General features: G+C 50.2%; 1 protein-coding gene across 1 annotated transcript; it reads right to left on the bottom strand.

Annotated features, from left to right (window-relative positions):
- Positions 1–7,932: 7,932 nt before the first annotated feature.
- On the bottom strand, positions 7,933–20,447 carry TXN2 (thioredoxin 2). The gene is made up of 4 exons (XM_080939409.1): positions 20,291–20,447; positions 19,137–19,399; positions 17,002–17,125; positions 7,933–8,549 (listed from the first exon to the last, which is right to left on the bottom strand). The coding sequence occupies exons 2-4, from the start codon at positions 19,397–19,399 to the stop codon at positions 8,436–8,438; spliced, it is 501 nt and encodes a 166-aa protein (XP_080795535.1). The 5' UTR covers positions 20,291–20,447; the 3' UTR covers positions 7,933–8,435.
- Positions 20,448–24,559: the final 4,112 nt, after the last annotated feature.

The following is a 24,559-nucleotide window of genomic DNA, read 5'->3' as shown; positions in this document are numbered from 1 at the left end:
CTATCACTCTCCCTAGCTCTTCTTTCTTCCCTTCTCTCTCTCCCTTTCTCTCCTTCTTTCTTTTCTTTCTTTCCTCCCCCCCCCCCCTTTCTTTGGGTCTTACTACATGCTCTGGCTATCCTATGCAGACCAGGGCTGTCTGGAACTCATAAGAGATCTACATGTCTCTGCTTCCAGAATGCTAGATTAAAGGCATGTGGCAACAGGCTGTAGACCTTTCAAGCTTGCTGTTTCTGTCTGGACTGTGATGTTCCCTGTTTCTTCGGTGAGTGTCACTGTGCGCTGCTGCCCTTCCGCACACAGTGACACTCACTTATCCCTACTATCTGCTTCCTGACTTTTCTACCCATTTGAGTTTTAGACATACCATGTGTCTTCCCAGGGCCTGTTAGCCCCTGCTTGGGCAAGCTTGAGGTCAGTTGGAGTTTTTGAGAAGCTCTTCGGGACTCAGTCACACAGCTGGCCCAATCCCCCACCCCAATCCTGGCTGAGCCTGGGCCTGCTCTGTCTGCTGTTGAGTAGGAGTTGGTCTCTGAGGGCTTCCTGCCCAGAAGGTCAGGGCCAATCATCTAGGGTGGCTGAGTGCTGGAAAACGCAGCCTCTAGAGAGGAGCTAGGAGGTTAGGATCGGCTGAGTGGGTTGGGGAGGTCAGTTCACTGCACAGAGCCTAGCCTTCCCCAGCTGCTGCTGGCCTGCTACATCCTCCTGGGTCAGGCTGGCTTCTGCTTGTCCCTACAGCCCACAGAGGCCTAGGCAGGGAGGGCTGCGCCTACCACTGTAGAGACCGACTTCCTTTGCTGAGATGGAGGCTCAGGGCCTGATGAAAGATACCCTGTGGTCAGTGGTCAGGGCCAAGTGCTGGTCCAACACCATGGTTACTAGGCACAGCCCTCCACCTGTGACCACCTTCAAGTCATTTCTGGGCTGCATGGAGTTCTGTCTGTGGTCAGTCTAATGCAGCAAGGAATGGACAGCCATGTCTGAGTCCTTGGACTGGATGTGACAGGGGAAAGAACTGGTCCTTGTCCACTAGAAGCAATTTCTTTCCTTCAACATCACTGACCAAATCAATGAAGAACAACCCCAGGGCTTGAGGGAGGAGCTCAGGCCACATCCCAGAATCTCCCTCTTGTCGGATAAACTAGGCAAGGCCCCCACTTTTCTGGGTTTCCAGTCTCTCTCCTGGTCCAATCCTGGAGGCTCCCTTCCCCAGCCCAGTGCCTGTGCCTCCTCAATGCCTGGCCCTGGGCAGGGAAGAGACATGGCAGGTGCTTAGAGTACAGGTGCTGTTGGCCTTCTCCATGGGGCTGGTGGCTTGGGGACCGTTCAAGGCTCCCAGGGTCAGCATCGCTGACACTTTGAAAATGTACCGTCTCAGCTTTTCCCCCAGACCCCGACCTGGGTCAGAGCAACAAAACCAGGACCTGGACTCAGGCTCTTAGGAACACCAGAATCAGAGCCCGGAGCTTTCTAAGGCACACTTAGAGGGGACAGGGGAGGAAAAAGGCTATGGGACAAGCAGAGACGTGCTGGAGGACATTCTTTTTTGCTCACCCTCCCCTCCCCCAAAGCAAACTGGCAGGTGGGAGGTCCAAGCCGAGGCCAGCAACTCTGGTTTCAGCTTAGAGACACTCCTTCCATGCTCCAAGGGCAATAACAGGTTCCCTTTACCCTGGAAATCCTAGTCTATAAAAATCTAAAACCTATGTCCAGGCATGTTTGTTTTGACCTTGTTTATAGTGGAAAAACAATTAACTGAAAAAATACCTGAATATCCCACAGGAGAGCCAAGGTCAGCAATGTAACCAGGGCTGACTGACTTCCTTCTGAGAACAGACACACTGAGGGGTGGGGTGACTGCAGGCCGGAAGGACCATTGCTCTGGGCTGAGGTCTGGACATTGGATTGTAGTCGCTTCCTGACGTTAGGGATGAGGAGAGCTGTGGTGTCAGTGTCAGAAGTTGGATATAAATCTTCCTCTGGTCCTTCCTAGCTGTGTTCTCTGGGGCTACACAACCTCAAGGCTTGGTTATTTCCAGGTCTTCAGTGTAAAGGTTAACTGGTCATAGGACCAAGCTCCTGGCTGGTGTGAGCAATTTGCCACATGGAGAGCATGAAAATGGCCTGGGCCCCTGGGTTGAGTCCCTTTATTGTTAAACTATGTAACATGAGCCAGAAGGGGAACTGTGCTCCCTTCAAGTTCATCAGTTGAAGCCCTGTACCCTATACTTTAGAACTGGCTGGACTCATAGGTCCTTTGTAGAAACAATTATATTAAAATGAGGCTATTAAAATGGTCCTAATTGGGCTGGAGAGATGGCTCAGTGGTTAAGAGCACTGACTGCTCTTCCAGAGGTCCTGAGTTCAAATCCCAGGAACCATATGGTGGCTCACAATTATCTATAATGAGATCTGAAGCCCTCTTCTGGTGTGTCTGAAGACAATTACAGTGTACTTATATATAATAAATAAATAAATCTTAAAAAAATAGCCCTAATCTGTTTTTGACCGAGGTCCTTATAAGAAGAAATCTGGCCTGGTAGGCATTTGGCGCTTAATTATAATCCCAGCACCCAGGAGGCAGAGGCAGGAGGATTACCTGTTTGAGATTACTAGCTCAGGCTCAAATGAGACTGGTCTCAAAAAGCCAAGAGGGTATTGGAGTTCCCTTAGAATTAGGTTAAGAGCCGCTCACCATCGGGAGAACCAGAGCTCTGATCTTAGCTCCATGTGCTAAGTTGGGTGTCCAACACAGGCCTGTAACACAGCTTTGGGTGGGTCAGAGTCAGGGAGATCAGTCACTAGGGGTTGGTGACTTCCAGGCTAGCCCAGAAAATGGAAGCCTCAGATTCAGAGAGACCCAGCCTCCGTGGAGTAAGTATAGAATAGAGGAAGGGAAGGTAGCTGATGTCCTCTTCAGGCTTCACACACACAGGTCCATAACACACATGCTCATGCATGCGTGTGTGTGCGCGCGCGCGCACACACACACACACACACACACACAGAGTAAATAAACACATCTAAAAAGAATGAAAGAACGTAAGTCAAGCATTCTTAATGTATGCCATTAATTCTAATACTTGGGAAGTTGAGGCAGGAGGATGCCTGTGAGTTCAAGACCTGCCACAAAGCAAGTTCCAGGACAGCCACAAAGTCAGATCCTGTTTATAAAACAAATACAAGGAGCTGGAGAGATGTCTCAGTGGCTAAGAGCACTGACTGCTCTTTCAGAGGTCCTGAGTTCAATTCCCAGCAACCACATGGTGGCTCACAACCATCTGTAATGAGATCTGATGCCCTCTTGTGCTGTGTCTGAAGACAGTAACAGTGTACTTATATACATAAATCTTTTTTTTTAAGTCTAAAAATACAAAACAAAAAACCCAAAACAAAACAAAAATCCACAAAAAGGAAAAAAAGATCTATTTTTAAAAATAAAGCAGTAGCGGTGTACCTACGCACAGGGGGAAATCCACATGAACACATATCGAGAAAGCGGCCATATACAGGCAAGGACACAGACCTCAGAAGCAGTCGACTCTGCTCCTGAAATGGAGAAAATTCTGTTCTCCATCAGCTCAGGCCAAGTGACAATCAGGAGAGGGCTCTGCTCCTTTCAGAGATGGACTACTGATAGTGAGGGAGGGTGGCAAGTTGGGAGCAGGGTAAAGAAACTTTGAGGTGACATCTAGCCTGCCATCTTGGGTAGGACACCAGAGAGCATGGTTTCTTTCTCCCCTCCCTCTTTTGTTCTTTTCTTTTCTTTTCTTTTCTTTTCTTTTCTTTTCTTTTCTTTCAAGACAGGGTTTCTGGGTTTCTCTGTGGAGCCCTGGATGTCCTGGAACTTGTTCTGTAGAGCCAGCTGGCCTCAAACTCAGAGATCCTTCTGCCTCTCTCTGCCTTCCAAGTCCTGGGATTAAAGGGGTGCACCCCCAGTGTCCTGTTTTTCTAGTATTAGTATGTTTTCTAATTTGCAGCAGGAAGCCCAGGTAGTCACACATCTTACCACCTCCCTGGGTGAAGGTCTCTACATGTATGAGGTAGGAACAGAAGCGGTGAGCTCAGATGGGCATGGTAAGATGCAAAGGGGAAGTGTGGGCCGAGAAAGGCCGTGGGCCAGAGGAGGCAGCCACTTACCAGTGCTTACTCAGTAGGCTGGCTGCAGGTAGGGCCCTGGCCTGCCCCCTAGACGCTCCTGCTGGGTGTCAGCAGAGGGCAGTGAGAACTGGGGGGAGGTGTGACAAAGTGAGGACTCAGGGTGAATTCCACTAAGCATTCTCCAGGGGTGAGGTCATCTCTGCCTCTCTGGGGCTGCTGGAGTCTAGGGTAGGAGAGGGCAGTGCCAGAGATCAGGGAGGACTCAAAGCCCAATGGGAGACCAGTAGCCTGGTCTAGGCATGGAGCCAGCTAGAGCAGGGAGAGCCAGGGCGTGGGAAGTTTACCTAACTTCTTAACTATTTGCCTATCATCTGTCTGTCTGTCAATCTATCATCTGTCTGTCTGTCTGTCTATCTATCTATCATCTATGTATCTTTTATTTCTCTCTATCCTATTTTACTTTTTAATACCTGACGCTTCTTTAGCTCTTGCTGAATGACTGAGTGTTTAAACCTGCTATGCCTCCTAATCCTACCCAGATCCCCGACCAGCACTGTTGTGAGCCCCAATTTACAGGGATGGATTTGGGCCACAGCAGGGTGAGAACCCTGCCCCACAGGGAAGGCAATCTGTCTGGTGGCTATCAGTAAAATGGCAACAACCATGGAACCTGTGCTGTTGTTGAAGGTTGCTGTGAGGACTCGGTAGTGCTGGCCATTTCGCTCAGAGGATGCGGGTCAGCAGCAGTACCTCCATTTTTCTGGTGCAAGACTCATCACCGAACAGTAAACTGGGTGATCTAAGGTTGTGTGCAAGTAGTGGGTACAGTGGAAGAATTTGACCAGGACCTGATTCTTCCTGCACTGTGATCTGTTGGAGGTGACATTCCTTAGAGTAACCATTAGCCTAGACTTCTTGTGTAGCCACACTTTGGTCTTGGGCTTCTGGGACTGGGAGGGGTCAGGGTTAGGCTAGTAGCTGGTGTGCTCTAGACATCGGTGAGGAACCATAGTAGAATGCCTGGAAGCCTTGCTTGCTGCCTGGCATCCTGTCCAATGAGGACATGGCCCTGACATTGTTCTCTGGACCCTGCCTGCTGAGGGCCCACAGGTCAGGAATTTCCGCAGCCTGGCCAAAACAGCCTTCACTTTCTGGGAAAGCTGTCCCTTGGTAGCCACGGGATGGGGTGAGTAGGTCTTGCTCCCCTGGCCAGGCAGAAACTTCTGGTAAGAGTGACTATGGAGACACTGCCAACATCCTCTGAACATTCCAGGTTCTGGGCCTGGAGGCCGCCTCCATGGAGACACAGCGACCTCCGCACTCACCTCTCCTGCAGCCAAGGGAGAAGGCACCATTTTATAGCTAGCAGACGTCAGGGTGCTGGGATTCAGTCCTAGTCTATCCTTCCCGATGTACTCAGGAGGGAGGTTGGATGGTACCCAAAAGCCATCCATGTGCTCCAGCACCAGCTCAGGGATGACATGCAGCCAGCCTCCTCTGGGGTCTTTGGATGCAAGCTTCTAGTTAGCACAGCCAATGACTCAATGGTAGAGCATGTGTTGCGGAGTGTGTGCCTGAGACCTGGGATCCCATTTACAGACATGCAGTAAAAGGAATCTGTTTGTGGCCCGCAGTCCCTGTGGAATGCAGTCTCAGCATTTACTGCAGTCCCTCAGTGCTCAATCTCCTATGACTAGGGAGGCTCTTGTTTGCCTTCTGGGTCTAGCTAAGGGATGTAGGTTAAGGTGCTTAGGTCTCTGTTTGGGGGGGGGGGGGCAGGCCAGCCTCAGCAGGACACCACCGGCAGGCCCTGTGGCCTGGTGTGCAGGGGAGCTTGTGGTCCTTTGTCTCTCTCAGGCTTCCCAGCTGGTGATAAAAGACCTTTAGTAACATCAGGCATGGTGGTGCATACTTGTAATTCCAGCACTTAGGAGGCTGAGGCAGAAGGACCATCTTGAGTTCTAGGCTAGTTTGGCTTATATGATAGGATGCCCACATCAATAACTAAGGTGAAGAGAGTTGTCTTTCTCCATGTTGTAGCCCACCCCAGATCCATAGCCCTGAGGCCCCATGGGGGATCTGAGGCCACTGTGGGACTCATCTCTGGTGAGGTCAGCACCCAGAATTAGGTAGATCACCTAGTGCATTCTGTGCTCACAGCCAGTGACTCATGGACACATAATCATTGGCAGAGGGTGCCAACCTGGGACAGCTGTGTCTCTAGTCCTGGGCTCACCTTGCCTGTGGAAACCCCTTTTAAGGAGAGGAAACTTGGTTCCTGCCTTCTGCCTGGCTCCCCACATCTCTCTAGGAGTCATACTCCCACCTAGGGTTGTATCTGGCAACTTCAGTTGGTTTTAGATGTGACCTTGGGCAGGTCCATTTCTCTGAACTGGTTCTTTGCTGGAATACAGAAATGATCCTTGCCTCATCGGAGTGGAATTAAATGAGGTAATATGTATGTAAAAGTGCTTGGTGAACGGTACCTTTTAAGGGGTGGCAGTGGGGTACAGTAGGGCAGACTTGATTTTGGCCACGCCCCCTTCCTTATGGGAGTATCTGAAAGTTACTCAACTCAGCTGGATTTGTCTTCTGTAAAACAGGCCCACAACTCAGCCTGTGACATAAAAGCCACACATTTTATATAGTGGTGGGGGGGTTGGGGATGTAGCTCAGTTGGTAGAATCCTTGCTTATCATGTATGAAAACCTGGGGTCAATCCCCAGCACTGAACAAAACTAGAGAATGATGGATGGTACCATGCCTGTAACCCCAAAATTCCAGAGGGAGAGGAGGGGCGACCAGGAGTTCAAGGTCATCTTTACCAAACGTAAGGCTAGCTGGGTGTACATGAGACTGTCTCAAAACAACAGGGTACAGAAGACAAATGCCTGGACACTGGTGGGCTTCGTGGCCTTGGCCGCACGCTCTAACCTCTGACCCTAATGGACTCCTTGGAAGCTACTATGAAGACACACCGGGAACTCAGCAGGGGCTCTGGCCAAAGGCTGCCATTCCTTTACCTTGCTTGTGGTCTCTGCAGAAGTCACTAGGCCAGTTTTCCCCCCAGCCCTGAGGTCTTTTGGACCTCCACCCTCTGCCCTGCTCTGCTTCAGGAATGGCAGCCTTCTTGTGTGTCCCCAGGTAGCTCTCAGTGAGTTGAAATGGAACAGCATAGCCACTGTGAAAATGCACACACCAAAGGACACTGCAAACTCAGTCCAGAGGGCGTGAAAACCCTGCCCTCAAGTACTCAGGACCTGCTGAAAACGGGCATCCAGAGACAGTGGCCCTTAGCCTGGGAGGGTGACAGGCTGGGCTTTCTTCTTAGGCGAGGGAGCTGGAGAGGGAGCAGGAAGGGTGGAGGGTCCGGTCCCAAGGACCAGAAATTACTGTGGGCATACATGGGAAGAAGTGCCACCCAGCCAGGAGGGGTCAGGAGCCAGGTTTCTGAGACAACCACTTTTGGTAGAACCCAGACTGTTCCTTGAACCCTTGTCTGTATTTTGGGAAACAGCATAACCAACTCTGGGCCTTAGAATGGATGTCTGGCATGGCATGCCCAGATGAGGAGCCATGATGGACAGAACTCAGGTGGAGAGGGGTGGAGAACCCAAGAGGACTTGGGGACAGTGTTGGGCCCCAGGTGCCCAGTGCCCACAGAACAGCAGCCAGTGGCAGTACAGACCTGGTTTCCTTGGCCTGACTTGTTCACAGCTCCTCCTCCTACTCACAGGACCAAAACCAAGGTCCAGCTACCCAAGGAGGGGACAAGCAAGAGAAGGGACAGATATAGGGTGTGGGGTGGGCTTTGTTCTTTACACCAAGAGGTAGAAGGATCACATAAAGTTCTTTATTACAGACCTACAAAAATGAGAGAATTATACATTACTCCCACTTGTTCAGAGGCAGGAGAGGAAATATTCCAGAGGCAAACGTGTGGGAATGGGGCTTCAGACCAGAGGACCACGGAGATGGGGATGGGGTGACCGCATGTACGGTCCGACTACGGCTGGCCCAGGATGGTTTCCAGCATCTAGAGGAATAGGGACAGCCCCCAGAAGGAGCACAAGGTAGGTGCACAGGAGGAGCACACAGGATGCCCCTCACACCAGTGGCAGCATTGCCCCTCTCCTGGCCACCATGGCTGAGGGCTGGCTCTGAAGTGCTGGTGGCTTCAAGGTTTGGAGGTCTACTGCCAAAGGCAAGACCCACAAGGACAAAACAGAGGGGCAGGGCAGGAAGGATGTCAGCTGAGGGCTAGGAGTTCTGCTAGGAGCCCTCCCTAACCGGGCTTCCAGCAGGCGAGGACAGTCAGGCCTCTTCCCTGCTTGTCAGCCAATCAGCTTCTTCAGGAAGGCTTCTAGCTGGTCCTCGTCCTTGATCCCCACAAACTTGTCCACCACGTCCCCGTTCTTGATGGCCAGCACGGTGGGCACAGCTGACACCTGGGTGAGGGAACCATAGTCCAAATCACTTGGAGGTGAATGTATCTCATACACCTTCCTATTAAGTCTCTGCTGAGAAAGCCAAAGTCACAGGAAGTGCCAAAAGAAATGGGGTCTTTGCTTGGTGCGGGGCTGGGAGGAGGCCCATCCACCAGAGCTTCTTCTACTGCAACCTCCCGGCAGTCTCCTCCTCCCTGAACCACAGGACTGACTCACTGGTCCAGCGGTTTGGCTGGAATGACAGGATGAAAATAGCCGGTGTGTGTGCAGCATGCCAGGCCGGTGTCCGAACCTCACGGCCTCTGTGTACTGGGCATGCATGGCTGATGCTGAATGCTTGAGCTCAGAGTCCCACAGAGAGCTCAGGGGTCAGGGATTCCAGCTCTAGGGCTGGGTGACCCAACCTCACTTCTACCCTGGGTGAACCTGGTGAGCCCTTTATTACCTCGTCTTGGCTTGTGAGACGGTGACAATACTTTCAGTTGAGCATAGGAAGGCCAAGTGGCACTCTAATACAGCACAGGGTTCAGGGCTCTACAGCTGTGATGGAGCTTGGCCCCCCAAGGATCACTTTGGTGGGCTACAGTTAATGGTCATCAGGGAGCAGAAGCTCACAGCCCCTTCCCGCACACAGTGGAAGGGGATTGCCATATGCACTCGGAGGCTTTGATGAGGCCTGGCAGATAGATGGAAAGGGGCATTCCTGTTCCACAGCTCTGGAGACTCATACAGATTACATGAAGTATAAGTGAGCCTGGCTGGCCTGGCACGGTAGTTTACCAATGCTTGGTGTTTGCCGGCATTTGAGAACTTGTATACACTGAGCAAGATAAACGGGGACTTAGCTTACACACATGTTAGCTACAAAGCAAAAAGAGCAATGTACAGACACCCACTAGGTCTTCACACAACCTGAGGGCTGTGGGATGAGTCATCTCAGAGGCCAGACTGAGATTATGTTCAAAGTGAGCAAAAGGGAGAAGTGAAGGCCTACAGTCCTCAGTTGTCACATGACAGGTGACATTCCTAATTCCGGCATCATTCCTAGTGAGAAAACCACAGCATGTAGGACACAGTCCTTGCTTTTGTTTTAGTACCTCCAATCCCTTTAAGGACGGTCCTGGGGGTAATGTGGGTGTCACAGAGTACGTGCCAGCACCAGGAACTGGGCTGACCATGAGTGTCCCTAGTCACAGCCTTCATGCAGGCTCTTGTCCTTGTTGGACTCTGGCATGGGTAGTGGCATTAACCTAGCATCAGGCTTGCTCTCTCTCCAGGAAAAGGCAGGGACCAGCAAAACAGGCTCCAGGAAACCCCTTTAGGTGTGTTTGTGCACCCTCTAGTGGCTGGTGAATGAACTGCAGCACCAGGAGGCTGGCAACTGAAGGAGACATGTTCAACCACTAGCTTTTAACTTGGCTGAAACATTCTGTCCTTTAAAATAAATATTCTATTTTTTTTTTTTTTTAAGATGTTGCTTAGGGTTGAGGGTGTGGCTCAGTGGTAGAGTACTTGCCTAATAGGCATAAGGCCTGGGTTCCATCCCAAACCCAGAAACAAAACAAGGAGCTTTCCTTTGTTTGGTCCCTTGGCTTGTCTAAGCAAGCCTCTCCTGATCCTCTGAGACACTCTCCTGTACGGTTGTGCTGTGTGTGCGAGCCTCTGTGTGTGCTGGGACACACAAAGACCAGGCTAGTGTCCATGACAACTGAGGTCTGGTCACTGTTCTCAAGGGCTTTCTTGTAAGTCTGAGCAGCACACATGTCAACATGCATGTATGCACGCAGCTGCAGCGTCCCAGAACACTGGGCTGTGACAGGAGGCCAAGGCTTTTGCTGCTTAATCATGGAGGCTTGTGTTTAGACTCGACCATCCATGATACTGCACGGGCCCTTGTACATGGTCTGAGGAAAGTGTTGGGAACACCTCTTCACTTCCAGCAGGACAACAGGAATCAAGGGGCTGGGGGAAGGACATGCTCAGACATGCTACCTGTCCTGCTCCAAGAAGCCACAGGGGCCTCCTAGCCTGGAATGTGAATGCTCACATGGCCTCTCCCTACCGTCCTGCAACATCCCGTCTTACCCTGATATACCTGCTAGCAACTCTGCTAAGAAATCATCAAAGGACAGCACAGCAGATGCCATGGGAAGCTGGTGACCTCTGTGGCTGAGGGACACACGGTGGGTGGGGGATGTCACAGGAAGATCCTGGATGCTCACACATATGCAGGCTCATGAAATGCTGGTTCCCTGGGTTGGTCCATTTTATTATTTTTGCATGCAGGTGCTGTCACCAAGAGAGCGACATCAGAAAGTTAAGCAGGGATTCCAAATAAGAAATGTGGTATGTTTGGTTTTGCTTCTGCCGGAGAGGGAAAGGTGAGAGCCAGAAAGAATAGAGGCCCCAGCAGGGGAAAGGCAATTCAGAGACGCATTCAGGGAGCCATGTTTTAAATAAAAAATGCCAAAGCAAAGGTCTTGCAAAAGCAAATACGAGAGAGTTCTTAGGAAAACCATTATTGCCAACCAAGTCACCTTTAATCCCAGCACCCAGGCAGATCTCTAAGTTCAAAGCCAGCCTGGTCTATAGGGTGAATTCCAGGGCAGCTAGGGTTACATAGAGAAACACTGTCTTGAAAAACCGGAATCCATCAATTAACAAACAAAACAGGGTTGGAAAAATGGGTAAAAGGCACTTGCCACCAAGCTTGATGACCTGAGTTCAAACCACTGGACCCACATGGTTGAAGGAAAGAACAGGCTCCTGCATGTCATCTTAAAAATGTGCAGAGGGCTGGAGAGATGGCTCAGTGGTTACCAGCTACAATGTACGATGTGATGTACGCATATGCATTAAATAAGTAAATAAACCTTTAAAAAGAACCCATGCAGAATGGGGCTGGGGAGAGGGCTCTGATGCCATGCAACTATGAAGATTAGAGTTTAGATCCCAACGCCCAGGTAATATTGGATGGGTGTGGTGACTGCCTACACTTCCAGCACTCCAGATGCAGAAAATCCTGCAGCATGCAGGCTGGCTGATCTGTGAGCTCTGTGCTCGACTGGGAGACCCACCTCAATGAATAACCAGGAGAGCTGCAAAGACACCCAACAGCACCGTTAAGGCTGCATGTGCACAGGCACCCACCACACACACAGTTGTGTGTGCACAGAGCCATCTAGGAATGACGAAATCACGTCCCTCCTGAAACGCTGGGTCATAATCTGCCTTTTATTTTCCCCTCTTCAGGAAGAGCCCTCAGTTCCAGAGTCTGCTCTTTGAGAATTCCATAAATGCCACACCAGGTAGGTGTGGTGGCCTCTCTGTTTGTTGATTCAGCCTCAGAGGGCAGAGACAAAGGATCCTTACAGCAATCTGGTTTGCAGGCTCTGGGGTCGAGACCTTCCTCCATGGATAGGTGACAAGGATGATTCCCAACATCTACTGTGGGCCTCCACGTGGATGCCCAGGAATGTGCACAGAGACTCCCACACAGCAACACTGCCACCACGCACGTATGAAACATGGAAAGAATGAATGTTCCGGGAGGACCAGTGAGGTCGCTGGGTGTTTAGGAGCACTTGTCACAAAGCCTGCAACCTGAGTCCAAGCACCGAAACCCACATAGTGGAGAGAACCAATGGCCACAAGTTGTCCTCTGACCCCACACACCTACAGGCCACACTCAAGTTTGAGAGGCACTTATTTTCCAAACGGGAACTAGAAAGGATTAAAATATCATATATTTTAAACTAGTTACTGATTTGCCTATTGGGGTGTACACAGTAAAAAGGAAAAACGACCAAAACAAAGAGACGGACCAGGCTGCAGACATGGATGGGTTGGTTGGAATGCTCACTTAGCAAGCAAAGCCTCACGTTTATCCCAATTTTTTCTTTCTTTCTTTTTTTTTTTTTTTTTTTAAGATTTTTTTAAAATTTTATTTAATGTATGAGTACACTGTAGCTGTCTTCAGACACACCAGAAGAGGGAGCCAGATCCCATTACAGATGGTTGTGAGCCACCATGTGGTTGCTGGGATTTGAACTCAGGACCTCTGGAAGAACAGCCAGTGCTCTTAACCACTGAGCCATCTCTCCAGCCCGGTTTATCCCAATTTAAACTTGGAGTGGTGGGACATGCCTTTAATCTCAGGAGGTAGAGGCAGGAAGATAAGGAGTTCAAGGCCATCCTCTGCTACATACTGAGTTTGGGTCCAGTCTGGAGCACACAAAACATGACAACCCCCACCCCTCTCTTCTCAAAAAAAAAAAAAAAGAAAGAAAGAAAAAGAAAAGAAAAGCTTCAGACAGCCACAAGGAGCAAGAGTGGTCAGGCTACAGGAGACTATGCGTGTTCTCAAATACTGAAGGACCACACCTTCAAGTGCAAGGCTGAGAGATGTCTCAGAAGACTGCAGATGGCCCCCTCCCTCCCTATTCATCCCCCAGGAACTGGCAAGGTTTCAGTGGTCAGGAGAGAGACGGGGTAAAGCCTTGGGCTCCCCAAGATGAGGCCATGCAGAATAGGAATGGGGGTTCTCAGGGAAACCCCCAGGGCCTCAAGGACTTTCCCTGCTCCTGGAGTTGAGTGGTAATGGAGGAAGGATGAGGGGTCAGGAGGGCTTGGGAAGTGGCTCTGAGAACTGCCTTGAGCAATTCTTATGAAAAGCTTGCTCCACATCTGGAAGAGAGCTTGAGACCTTATAGAAATCATCCCAGGGGGCTGGGGATTACTTGGTGGCATCTTCCTTCTTGGCTTCTCTTTAGAACGGTGCAAGGAAGGGCAAGGAGCAGGCAGGATAATCCTGTTGAGAATCATGGGATCTCAGAGCCCCCAGCCCAGGGCTTGACAAAACAAGGAGGCCAGGAGGAGGAGATGCAGGCTGGTGCAGAGGTCTTTCTGTGTAACCCGTGCACTGTGGGTGGTGGGCAGGCAGAGCAAAAGGGTCCCAAGAACTTTCACCTTCCTTATAGGCTGCCCACTCTCTTCCCATCCCAGGCTCACTGGAATGTAGGAGGAGTTATGGTGCTGGGAACTCCAGTCACCCGTGGGACCCACGGGACCCCTGTTGGTGGAAGGCTGCTTTATGTGTTATTAGTTCCCAAGCTTTGGCACGTGGCTGGTCTACAACTTTCTGACAAATGCATGAGGCTGAAACCAACATGGGAGAGCCTAGGAAGCAGCCTAGAAATGGTAGGTTGATCCATGCCCCGTATCCCTGTGTGGCTTCAGCTGAGTTCTTACCAGAAGGTCAAATTTTCACACCGGGTGGGTGTGCAATGGGTGAGCTGTGGAAAGTCAAGGGTGTCTCAAAGGCTGAAGGTCCTGCCCCGGGCAACTGAGCAATGGATGAGAGGGCTTAAAAAGCAGCGACTCCCTCTACCCAGGCGGCAGTTATAAGAGGCCCTGTCTTCCCAGCATGCATTTCCTCTCTTCTGCCCCAAGCAGCCTGATTCCCACCCTTTGACTCATGATCCTGCTCTTCGTCCAGCTCAAGAGATGGGCAACTTTTCCCACACTGTCCACCCCTTTCTGGTGGGCTCTGGACAGAGGATGGGTAACTGTACTCCCAATGCTTTGGGGGAGGTGAACCTGCTTAATTAAGCCTGTGTGTCTGAACTCTTGAGAGAAGCTCTCCACCGCTCTCAGCCTCTTGCATCCAGAGGGTGGGAAAGGTTCGCCCTGGTCTTGGTGTTTCAAGAGAAGTAGATTCTTCAGAGCTTTTTTTGGAGAAAAGGCTGACCCGATGTTGGCCTGGGCTTTCAGGCCTGCACCACCATGCCTGGCTTGCACAAATCCTAAGTTTTAAATATCAGCATCCACTTTTCCCTTTTTTTAAAATACTCTGAGAGCCAGACCAGACATGTCTGTGAAGCAGAGCTGGTCCCCAGGCAGTCAGGTGTGACCTTGGCTCTGTCAGAGTGTCACTGTCGGCACAGCCTCCCCAAAGCCTCTGTTTTAGTCCTGTCTGCTTTCCCAGCCACCTGGCCCCCAACTGTGATCTTCCCATCTAGATCCACAGACACAAAGGGCCTCTCTCTCCCCTTAACTGAGGTGGTCCAGGCGTTCTTTCCTGAGGCGCTTCACTCACTGCTCCTTTCAGGTGTCTGTTCTCACGTTACGTCCTCTGAGAGTCCTCTGACTGACGTGATAGCGCATGCTGGTAAGCACTGCATGGCAGGAAATTAGAGATGCAAGGTCATGCTTACGTGGTGACACCAAGGCCATCCTGAGCTTCAAAAGATTCTCCCTCAAAAGGCCAAATCAAAGAACAAAACAAAAAGGAAAACAAAAGACTCCCACCTACACACACATTTCCACCTCTCAACAGCACGCATCAGAGTTTGGACATTTACACAGATATCATTGGCTGAGTGTCCCCAAGCCAAAACCTTCAACTCTGAATACTCTGAAAGCCAAAGTGTATGTCCGTGTCTGCCACAGCCTCTGTACTGGGAGCCCATACTTGAAAGCACTCGGTGGACCATGGTCCTCAGGCCAAATCCAACTTCATGCTGTGGTCTTTAGTTTGTCCTGTGGCTGGGGACTTTAGAGGCAGCTGAGCTGCTCCAGTAGTCACTGCCTTGAAAAGCCTCATGTGTCAACCACCTGCCCCTTCAGACATTCAAAGCTCTTTAAAGAATTTTTACAGATTTGTTTAACTTTGATATTGTTTATTTAAAATTTTGTTTGCTTTTTGACACAGTGTTATCCTATGTACCCCTGGCTGTTGCTCTATAGACCAGGTTGACCTTGAACTCTCAGAGATCTATCTGCCTCTGCCTCCTGAATGCTGGAATTAGAGGTGTGAGCTACCACAGACTGGCTGCATTTGAATGTTTTTATTTATTTACTTATTTAAACTTCAAAAATTTTTATGAGTATGGGAATCTTGCTAACAAAGATCAGAAGAGGGTGTCTGAGCCTCTCGGACCAGTTATCATTGTCCTGTGGTACTGGGACTTGAACCCATGTCCTCCAGAACAAACAGCCAGTGTTCTTGACCACTGTGCCATCTTTCCAGCCCAACATTCCGGAATGCTGTTTGGTGAGGTCAGAGTGCTTTGTTTTGAAATCCTTATTTTTCCTTTATGTGGGTGGGCGTTTTGCCTGCACGTTATGTCAAATATCAAAGACACCGTGTGCCATGCCATGCTAGGGGAGGCCAGAAGAGAGCCATAGCCTCTGGGACTGGTGTCACAGTTGTGCTGGGGACTGAACCAAGGGCCCCTGGACACCAGTCAGGGCTCCTAACTGCTGGGCCATCTCTCCAGGCCCGAGCTCAGTTGTCTGCTGTCAGGCAATAGTACCTGTCCCCAGGACGTGTCCTGGAGCAGTATGCCCACATACACAGGGCATATGGTGCCAGTTCCTTCCTGTCTTTCTTGGTGTCTGTAGTGAGACTTAAGGCTCGCTCTGTAGCCCAGGCTGGCCTTAAACTTGAAGCATTTTTCCTGCCCCCATCTCTGGATTTTGAAGGCAAGGCACCATTCTGGCTCCTTCAGGACTTTGTGTTCAGCTCTCTCCTCTCTGTGCCCTCACTCACGCTTCAGGTCAGAGGCTCCGGAACGTGATGCTTTCCCTGCCCTGGCCATTCCCTCAGAACAACCTGCAGTACCTCTTCTCAGACAACCTTTCATCTCGGGCTGGAATGATCATCTATCTCATCATGTGTTTTCTCTCAACAGAACAAGGGACACCTGGGAACAAGGGTCTCCACTTATGTCCCCTTACCACCATCACACATGCCTGGCATGTCAGCCCCCTAGGACTCTTAAGCAATGGCTGGACGCAACTGAGGTGGGTAGTGTTGGCATTAGGATAACCCCTTCCTCCAGCAATGGCTCCACCCACAGGTGACAGGAACCTAGCACATCAATTGCCATGGAAACAGCCAAAGCATTCCCAGAAGACATCAGCTCAGAATCCCATCTCCACCTGGGAGCAAGTGACGTCACTACCCCTACAAAAGACCGAAACCCCTCCTTCTCGCTCTCTTTTCTTCTCTTCACTTGGCCTTGACCCCTGCCCCATCCCGGTCTATTAAACCTCTCCACGTGGAACCGTGTTTGTTTGGTGTGGTCTATCGGGGCATGGGCTGAGAAATCTAATTAACAGCAGGTAGGACAGGAAGACTTGAGAGGAAAGCTTATAGCCAACTGCGGTGGACACTCCTATAATACTAACACTAATGGCTGAAGCAAGAGCATCAGGAGTTCAAGGACAGCTTAAATGACAGGAAACCCTATCTCATATCATTTATGATATGAGACAGCGGAGGACCTAGTGCTGTGGGACACACAATCCACTTCCTAATAGTGTCAGCGGATCAGACCCTTGAAGAGCTCCAGAACAATGCCAGGCACGTCACTTACTGATTAGTGGGTGGTCCCCACAGTGTTCCCACCTTGGCTTCCCTCAGGCAACTCTCTGCCCCAACACATACCTCGTACTCAATGGCCAGGTCTGTGTGATCGTCAATGTCCACTTTGGCCATCACCACCTTCCCGTGCTGTTTGGCCACCATCTTCTCTAACCTCGGTCCGAGGATCTTGCAGGGGCCACACCACCTCAAAAAGGTGAGAAGGGACAGTCAGTCTTGAATGCTCACTGTCTCACATTTCTCCCCAGAGTCTCCCTGGGCCCCACATGGGAACAATCCCAGGAGCATCTGCAATGGCCAGCCTTTGTGCTGGAACCTTCTCAGAGATATGCAGAACCTTCAGAGACAACAGCCCCTAACAGAACCAAGGCCCGTGGTGTTTTTGCAGATGACAGGATGGTAAGAGGCATAGCCTGGCGATGGGTGCAGCCCAGTAGTTTCTGGGCATGCCCATGGGGGATTATTCTGATGATGTAACCTGAGGTGGGATAGACCCACCAATTGTGTATGTGTGTGTGTGGGGGGGGGGGACTGACAACCCAGTTTGTTCTGGGAGCCTGCATGCTGGGAAAGACTCTGGAAGTCTGGAAGGCTAACCCCTGATCTCTATATGCATGACATGGCACAAGCATGCACGCACATGTGTAATAAATAAATGTTAAGAAGTAAAAGAGGGGGAGCTGGGAGCTGAGTACAGTCATCCCTCTTTGCTTCATTATGGCTGTAATGTGACCAGCTGCCCCAACCCCCTGCCACCGCAGCTCCTCCACTGTGATGGACCGTGCTTGGAACTGTGAGCCAGCTCCTTTTCCCCCTTGAGTTTCTTCTGTCAGTTTTGTCATAGCAAGAAAAAAGTAACTAAGACAGGAAGGAAGAGGAACAGGAATTTGAGGCTAGCCTGGGCTACATAGTGAAGCCTGGTCTCGTTTGATAAAACAGGCAGAGCCAGGATCACCTCAAGGTCGCTAAAAGCATCTTTCTTCTCCCTATCCCCCTTTTTTTTGGAGGGGGGGGGGAATAGGTGATAAGAGGAATGGTGGTGGTGGTTTGAAACACAGTCTCACTTTGTGCGCTACCATGTGGTTGCTGGGAATTGAACTCAGGACCTCTGGAAGAACAGTCAGTGCTCTTAACCATTGAGCCATCTCTCCAGTCCAAGGGGTTGTTTTTTTGTTTTGTTTTTTAGACAAAGTGTCTCTCTGTGACCCTTTCACTCCTGGACTTTCTTTCATTTTGTGTCAACTGCTGAGGATCATACCGCAATGGACAGGAGCAATCCTTCCTCAACTGGGGAGCAGGAACTCTCCTAGGATAGACAGTGTGCTAGCATCTCTGTATGCGGTACCAGATGTGTGCCTGGCATTAATGAACAAACCTGAACCATGCAATCAGCTACCTTGTATGGGGGGAAAAAGAAGGCTTATCCCAGTGACTATTTCTTTTGGAAGCCCTCCACCATACCAGGAAGGCAGACTACTTGCCGTCCACAGATCCCTGAACTGTTTACCCTTTTCTTTAGCTGGTACATACCAGTAATTTCATATATAGAAGGTGGAGCCAGGAGGAGGTAAGTTCAAGCCTGACCTAGCAAGACCCTACTTCAACCCCTACCCTTGACCCCCAAACTTCCATTTGGAAATATCAATCAATTAATAAATCTATATCTAAAAAGCCAGGATACAAGGCCTTATCTCAAATGACAAGGACACGCACTGGCCTGTCCAAGACAACGTGGTGAGTCAGAGAAAGGACCAGGAAGAAAACAAAAGAGTCTGGGAGACTTGTCTAGAAAACCAGATGGCAATCAGGTGTAATGATCTGGAAATAAATACTGGGCTAAAATGCAGGTAATTACATATCTTTAAGATACACTCTGGTACTGAGAAGACACACCCCCTGCCCATCCCATGCGTGCTTGGGGTGCACTGATAATGTTTCGCCCAGCCCTTCCCACAGTTTTAGTGGGTGGGATGCTAAAATAAAATGATGTTCTTCCACACCGGGGGGCTCTGAGCTTTTCGGGCAGTGAGATCCAAGACATAGGAAGTCTTACCCTAGCCCACTAGGAAGATTGCCGATTTGTCTCTCACTACACTGCATGCTTCTTCATATGAGTTTATGTAGGTAAAGGCATTACACACGGTTGTGAGCCATAGTGGGTACTTAATAAATACTTGCTTACTGACCCCAGTACTCACTGTGCATGAAAGTCCACGACAACTGGTGTCTCACTGTTGACAACTCTGTCTTGAAAGTCAGGTCCATCCTGGACGTTAAAGGTTGTTGAACATACTCTGGTGGTGTGTACTGTCCGAGCTGGGCTGGGCGTTCCTGTTAGACCACCAGCATTGTACTGAGGGGCCTGCAGGGTTCTAGGGGTGAGGGAAGCCCACACACCCTGAGGAGGCTTCTTGGAGATGACTGAGGTCAGGAACCTCCTCAGGAGAAGCCTCTGAGCCATCTGTGGGAGAAAGAGGCAGAAAGAGCTAGAAAACGCAATAGAAAGTCAATACACTAGGAAAACAGAGTATTTAGAATAATGAGGTGTTGGGAACATGCAGAATTGGAAGCAAAATGCATGGAAATATGATTTTGGGGGGCCAGGAGTGGTGGGGTACACCCATCAGTCCTTCCTTCACCTCGGAGGGTGAGGCAGGTGGATATAAGACAAGATCAGTTTGGGCTATACAATAAAACCTGGTCTCTAAAACCTCCCCACAACAACCAAAACGATATCTGTAGGTGAGTGAGGAATGAGAATCACCGGATAGACGTTGAGTTAGGACAGACAAACTAGGTTGGCAACCAAAGGAAATCAAGCCTGAGGTGGCATTATAAAAGGTCGGTGGAGGGAGGAACAAGGTTCAAGGGGGTTACATCATTGGTTCTCCCCGATCAATTCTAAAGAAACGTTAGAATACCGTCCACAGTCAGGGCAACAGGTAGGTTAAGTGACATGCCCAGTGTAGCCCAGCTTTTAAAGTACAGTTAATTGGAACCCAAAGCCAATTAACTGTAAGATCTTTACTCTATCAGTCACTCTTTTATAAGTGTTTTCATGGGAAATTAAGGAAAGGGACGCTGTCGAAGGATGAGCAAAGAAGACTCCCAACTACTTTAGGAGGAACTAAGAGGCATAGGAACCAAACATGGGGTACCAAAGTGAAGCGGGTCGCACGTGTACAGAGGGAAGCCCAAAGAAAGGACTCGTGGGGGGTGAGGGGGAACTGGGAGCACAGGACGCGCAGCGGCCGAAGCCACCTCCTCCCTCTAGGGGCTTCCGCCTGCCGATCGCCTTCCTGAATAGGAGCGCGATGTCACCACGGCTCAGCCCAACCCGCGGAGCTCCTACCTCCCGGCAGCGTGAGCAGTGGGACGCAGAGCCCAGCCGGCCTGCCCGTCAAGGGCACTCTTGTTGTCACTTCCTCAGGGGCGGACCTAGCGTCATTTCCGGTAAAAACTATCCAGATGTCGTTTCTCTGCACTTTGGGGGCGGCTCGGCATTTTTCACCAATGAGGATGACGGAAAAAAATATGGCCGAGGCGGGCGCGACCGGAAGGGATGAGATCTTGGGGGAGGGACCGGAAGATGTGTGGGACCAGTGAGGGAGGGCGGGAAGGAAGGAGTGGCTTTGGGACAAGTTCCTGCTGTATTGCGCTTTCTTGGCATTGCCCACTCTTGGTAGGGCTGGAAGGCTGTGTTCACTTTAATGCTGAGGAAACTTTGTTCCTCAGAAGCTTAGTATTAACCGGGCTGGGGTTCTATTGGGTGCCTGCCTAGCACACCCAAAGCCTGGGTTCTCAATAGCAAGTAAACCGGGTGTGATGACACACACGGAATCCCAGAACCCCGGAGGGCTCAGATGTTCAAAGTCATTCTTGACTACATAGGGACTACGTGAGGTCCTGTCGTGTGTGTGTGTGTGTGTGTGTGTGTGTGTGTGTGTGTGTGTGTGTACGCGCGCGGGTGAGATTAAGGGGTTATTCTGTGGTCTTTGGTTCTTTTCTGCCCAACCTAACTTCTTATGGTTGAGCAAGTCACTCGGCCCCCAAGTGCTGGTGGTACTTCTAAAGCCCTTCTTTGGAACTGTTGAGGAAGCAGTATCCAAGGTGAAGTGTCATCTGGGAAGCTTGTGCCTGGTCCTTTCCCTCCATTCCCACTGGCGTGAGTTGCGAGTCCCTCATTTACGCACATTTTAACCAATATTCCAGCTTCTTACAGTCTGGGAACAGTTGCTGTTCACTTTGAACTTTGTGTCTGAGTACTTAGAGCACCTGCTCACATTATTTTCTCTGAATAGTGTTGCTTCCTTCTCACTCCTGCTTGCTTTGTAACCCACCTTGCTTTCTGAGAGTAGAGACTTGTGGTTGTCACTCATCTGCGGATGCTCAGTGCCAACCTGCTACAGCGCCAAACCCAGAGAGGCCGTTCAGTAGACACTAAGTTGAGAATCTTTGCACATCTCAGCAAGTGGTTTCTGTCAGAGGGGATATATGACGTGCCCACTCGGAAAATGGGCAGAACTCTATTTACCACTCCATTCCAACTCACTCTTTCAGTAATTAGTGGTTTGCTGAGGCGTCTTTGTGTTCTGCATTTGGGACTGGAAGACTTTCCCAGAACTCTCCATTTGAGAAAAGTGTTATCAGGTTCTAGATTCTGCGTTGTCTCTGGATCCCTTCTGTCTCCTCTGGTGGAGGTCAACTCTCCTCTTGGCAACCGTCAGCTACCAGTCTCTGTTTGTTTTGTTATGTTCCTTTTTTTTTCTTCCCTCTCTCCCCCTCTCTGTCTTCTTACCTCCATTTCCCCCTCCTCTTTCTACCTCTGTTCTCTCTCCATCTCCCCCACATCTTTTCCTTTCTCAGATAGAGTCTCATTTAACCTGACTAGGTTTTATGTGGTGCTGGGACTGAGCAAAGCAAGCACTTTGTCAACTGAGCTATATCCCCAGCTCCAGCGTCTTTATTTCTCAATCTCTCGTCAGCCCTGAAGTGTGTGTAAGTCTCTGCAAACACCACGGCCTCCGGAGCAATGATCTGTGATCTCTGTGAGCCAGGAAGGCAGCCTAGTTCAACATGACTCAGTAGCTGGTGTTAAATCAAACTTTGAGAGTCCGACGCTGGGTGGTTTATTTTAGGCATATTGAAGTACAACACAACTGGGTGAAAGTTTCCAGGTGCACAATAAAGCTTAAGAATGACTACATTGAAATATTTTGTAAAGTACATGTCATGTCTTCCACAAAGATGGGTTCTATAGATGACTACATGTGACTTCTTAAGGGTCTGGGGGAGGATCTGGTACTGTCTTGATCAGACAGTGCAGAGGTCACCACCTCTGCTCCTAGCCACCTCCACTCCCAGCCTTCTGGGTAGAAGACAGGTTATATATACATCTCTCCCTCCGTGTTCAGCATTCTTGGTTTCTTTAGTGCTCATCTGCGAGCACAGGGAAGTCTGTGCCTCCCACACTGCAGGGCCTATCTCCATTACTTGCCTCAGAGCCTGACACTAGGAGCTGACTCTAAGAGGTGCAGCAGTGACCCAAATTAAGTTCTACCTTCAGATCCATTTTCCTCACTGCATTCCACGGCCCATGTACCCTTCCAAAACCCACTGTCATGCTCTCATCCGGCCCGTCTTGGCCACATCCTGTTCTGTTTTGTCCTCTGTCCAATTGGCAAGTCCCAGTGCTGTGCAGGCTTTTCCTCCAGAACAGAGTATGGGAAACAAGCAGACTCGGTCTAGCCAGCCACTGCCATGTCAGCCTTCCACCGAGAGTCTCCTGGCCACTGAAGGCAGATGGGATCAGATATGGGACAGAGTGGTCCCTCTGCCTTGTGTGACCACTTGTCTTAGCCTCTGCCCTCATCCAGGATGACAACCCACCCACGGTGGGATACCCAGATCCCTGGGCTTCTGAGGTCAGCCTCTTGCTGCAGCTGTTGCTGATAATGCCAGGAGCCATCTGGCTGGGGTGCTCTTGCCCCTCCCAGTTCCATATCTGCTTTTCTCTGTCTCCAGCACTTTCTCTTCCCCAGCCACCTACCCATCTTATTCAGCGGTTTTCAGAGCAGTTTCTTGAGAGCCAATTTCCTTGCTTGATCCACAGTCTGAATTCTAAAGCAGGGCCAGTAGTCCTGTTTATGTCTGTTTGATAGTCTCCTCACCTTTAATAGCCCGGCACTTCTCCTCTGAGAACAGCATGACTTTTATGAGCGGCTGTGTGCACACCTTTAATCCCAGCACTCAGGAGGCAGAGCCAAGTGGATCTCAGAGTTTGAGACCAGCCTGGTTTACAGAGAGAGTCCCGGGACAGCCAGGACTACACAGAGAAACCCTGTCTCAGGGAACAAAAAAGGTTGTGACATTTTAAGAATGGCAGGATCCGGGAGCTGGCATGATGTCAGCTCCCTTTTCTCTAGCAGGCTGACAGCCTGTGACATAGGTTAAGCTCTCAGCAGGCTGCCAAACAGCCCTCAGGTGTTTGGTGGTACCTATGTCCTATGTACATTCACCCGTCCCCCTCAGGGCATAAGCTTGAAGCAGAGGAAGGGAACCAGGACAGACAGCTAGAACTGTCTTTCAGATTGAGTTATGAGCATTAGGGAAATCAATGTGGTCAGCTTAAAGTCCATAGCCAATCTGGGCTACATGGGACCTCATCTCCCACAAAACAAAATGGAGCCGAAAACACCAGAATGTGCCAGGTGTGACCAGCTGTGCTGTGTGTGGCATTTGTTGCTGTATGACATTGCTTTGTGACCAAAAAGGATTATTCTCATAGATGCTGAGATGGCATCCTTTAGGTTATGCTCAGAGTTTAAATGTCCCAACATACTAAAGCTTTAGCAGAGGAACGCCTAACGTTGTTGTCAGCCCCTTGCATGCTTAATTCATTGCAGCCTGCCGCTGTATGAAACAGGAGCAATGGAAGCCACAACCTTCGTTTGGAGGAAGACACGGAGACATGTGGAAATCAAGAAGCTTCTTGGGATACAGAGAGAACTGGGGGTGGCATCTCAATGATGCTGTTTCGCCCCCAGAAGACTCTGCGTTGGCTCTAGAGTGCTGCCTCCTCTCCCAGCCACCAAAGTCCTGCCAGCCAGCACGGGCCATCTGAGGCTAAGCTGGGGAGGGTGACGCTGCCTGGCCTCGAAGCACAGTACCCTTGCAGCATGCCCTGAGCAAAGCTTCCACACGATGGCGCTGTGGTACTCATGGTTTCCCCTTGGAGAAGCTGGCAGGGCGCTGCTTCCTAAAACCCTGCAGAGCTGGACTGCGGAGGACAGGGCTACAGGACAGTTGCAGTTCAGTGACTGGGACAGTGAAAGATGTCAGGGTATGAAGGAGAAACTTTGAGAAAACGAAGGAGGCAAACAAAAACTGCGGGTGGCTGAGCACCTGCAGCGGTGCCCCTAGAGGACGTTTGTTTTGTTTTAACTCTGATTTTTGAGACAGGGTTCCACTATGGAGCTTTTGCTGGCATGCGACTCTCTATGTAGACAAGGCTGGCCTTGAACTCACAGAGATCCATTTGCCTCTGCCTCTAGAGTGAAGGAATCAGAGGGCCTCTCTTGGCCTAGATAGAAACACCTCTGATGTTTTTTATCTCCACTGC

Source organism: Micromys minutus, assembly GCF_963924665.1.
Source record: "Micromys minutus genome assembly, chromosome: 27".
Classification (NCBI taxonomy): domain Eukaryota; kingdom Metazoa; phylum Chordata; class Mammalia; order Rodentia; family Muridae; genus Micromys; species Micromys minutus.
This window is presented reverse-complemented; position numbering and strand designations above follow the sequence as displayed.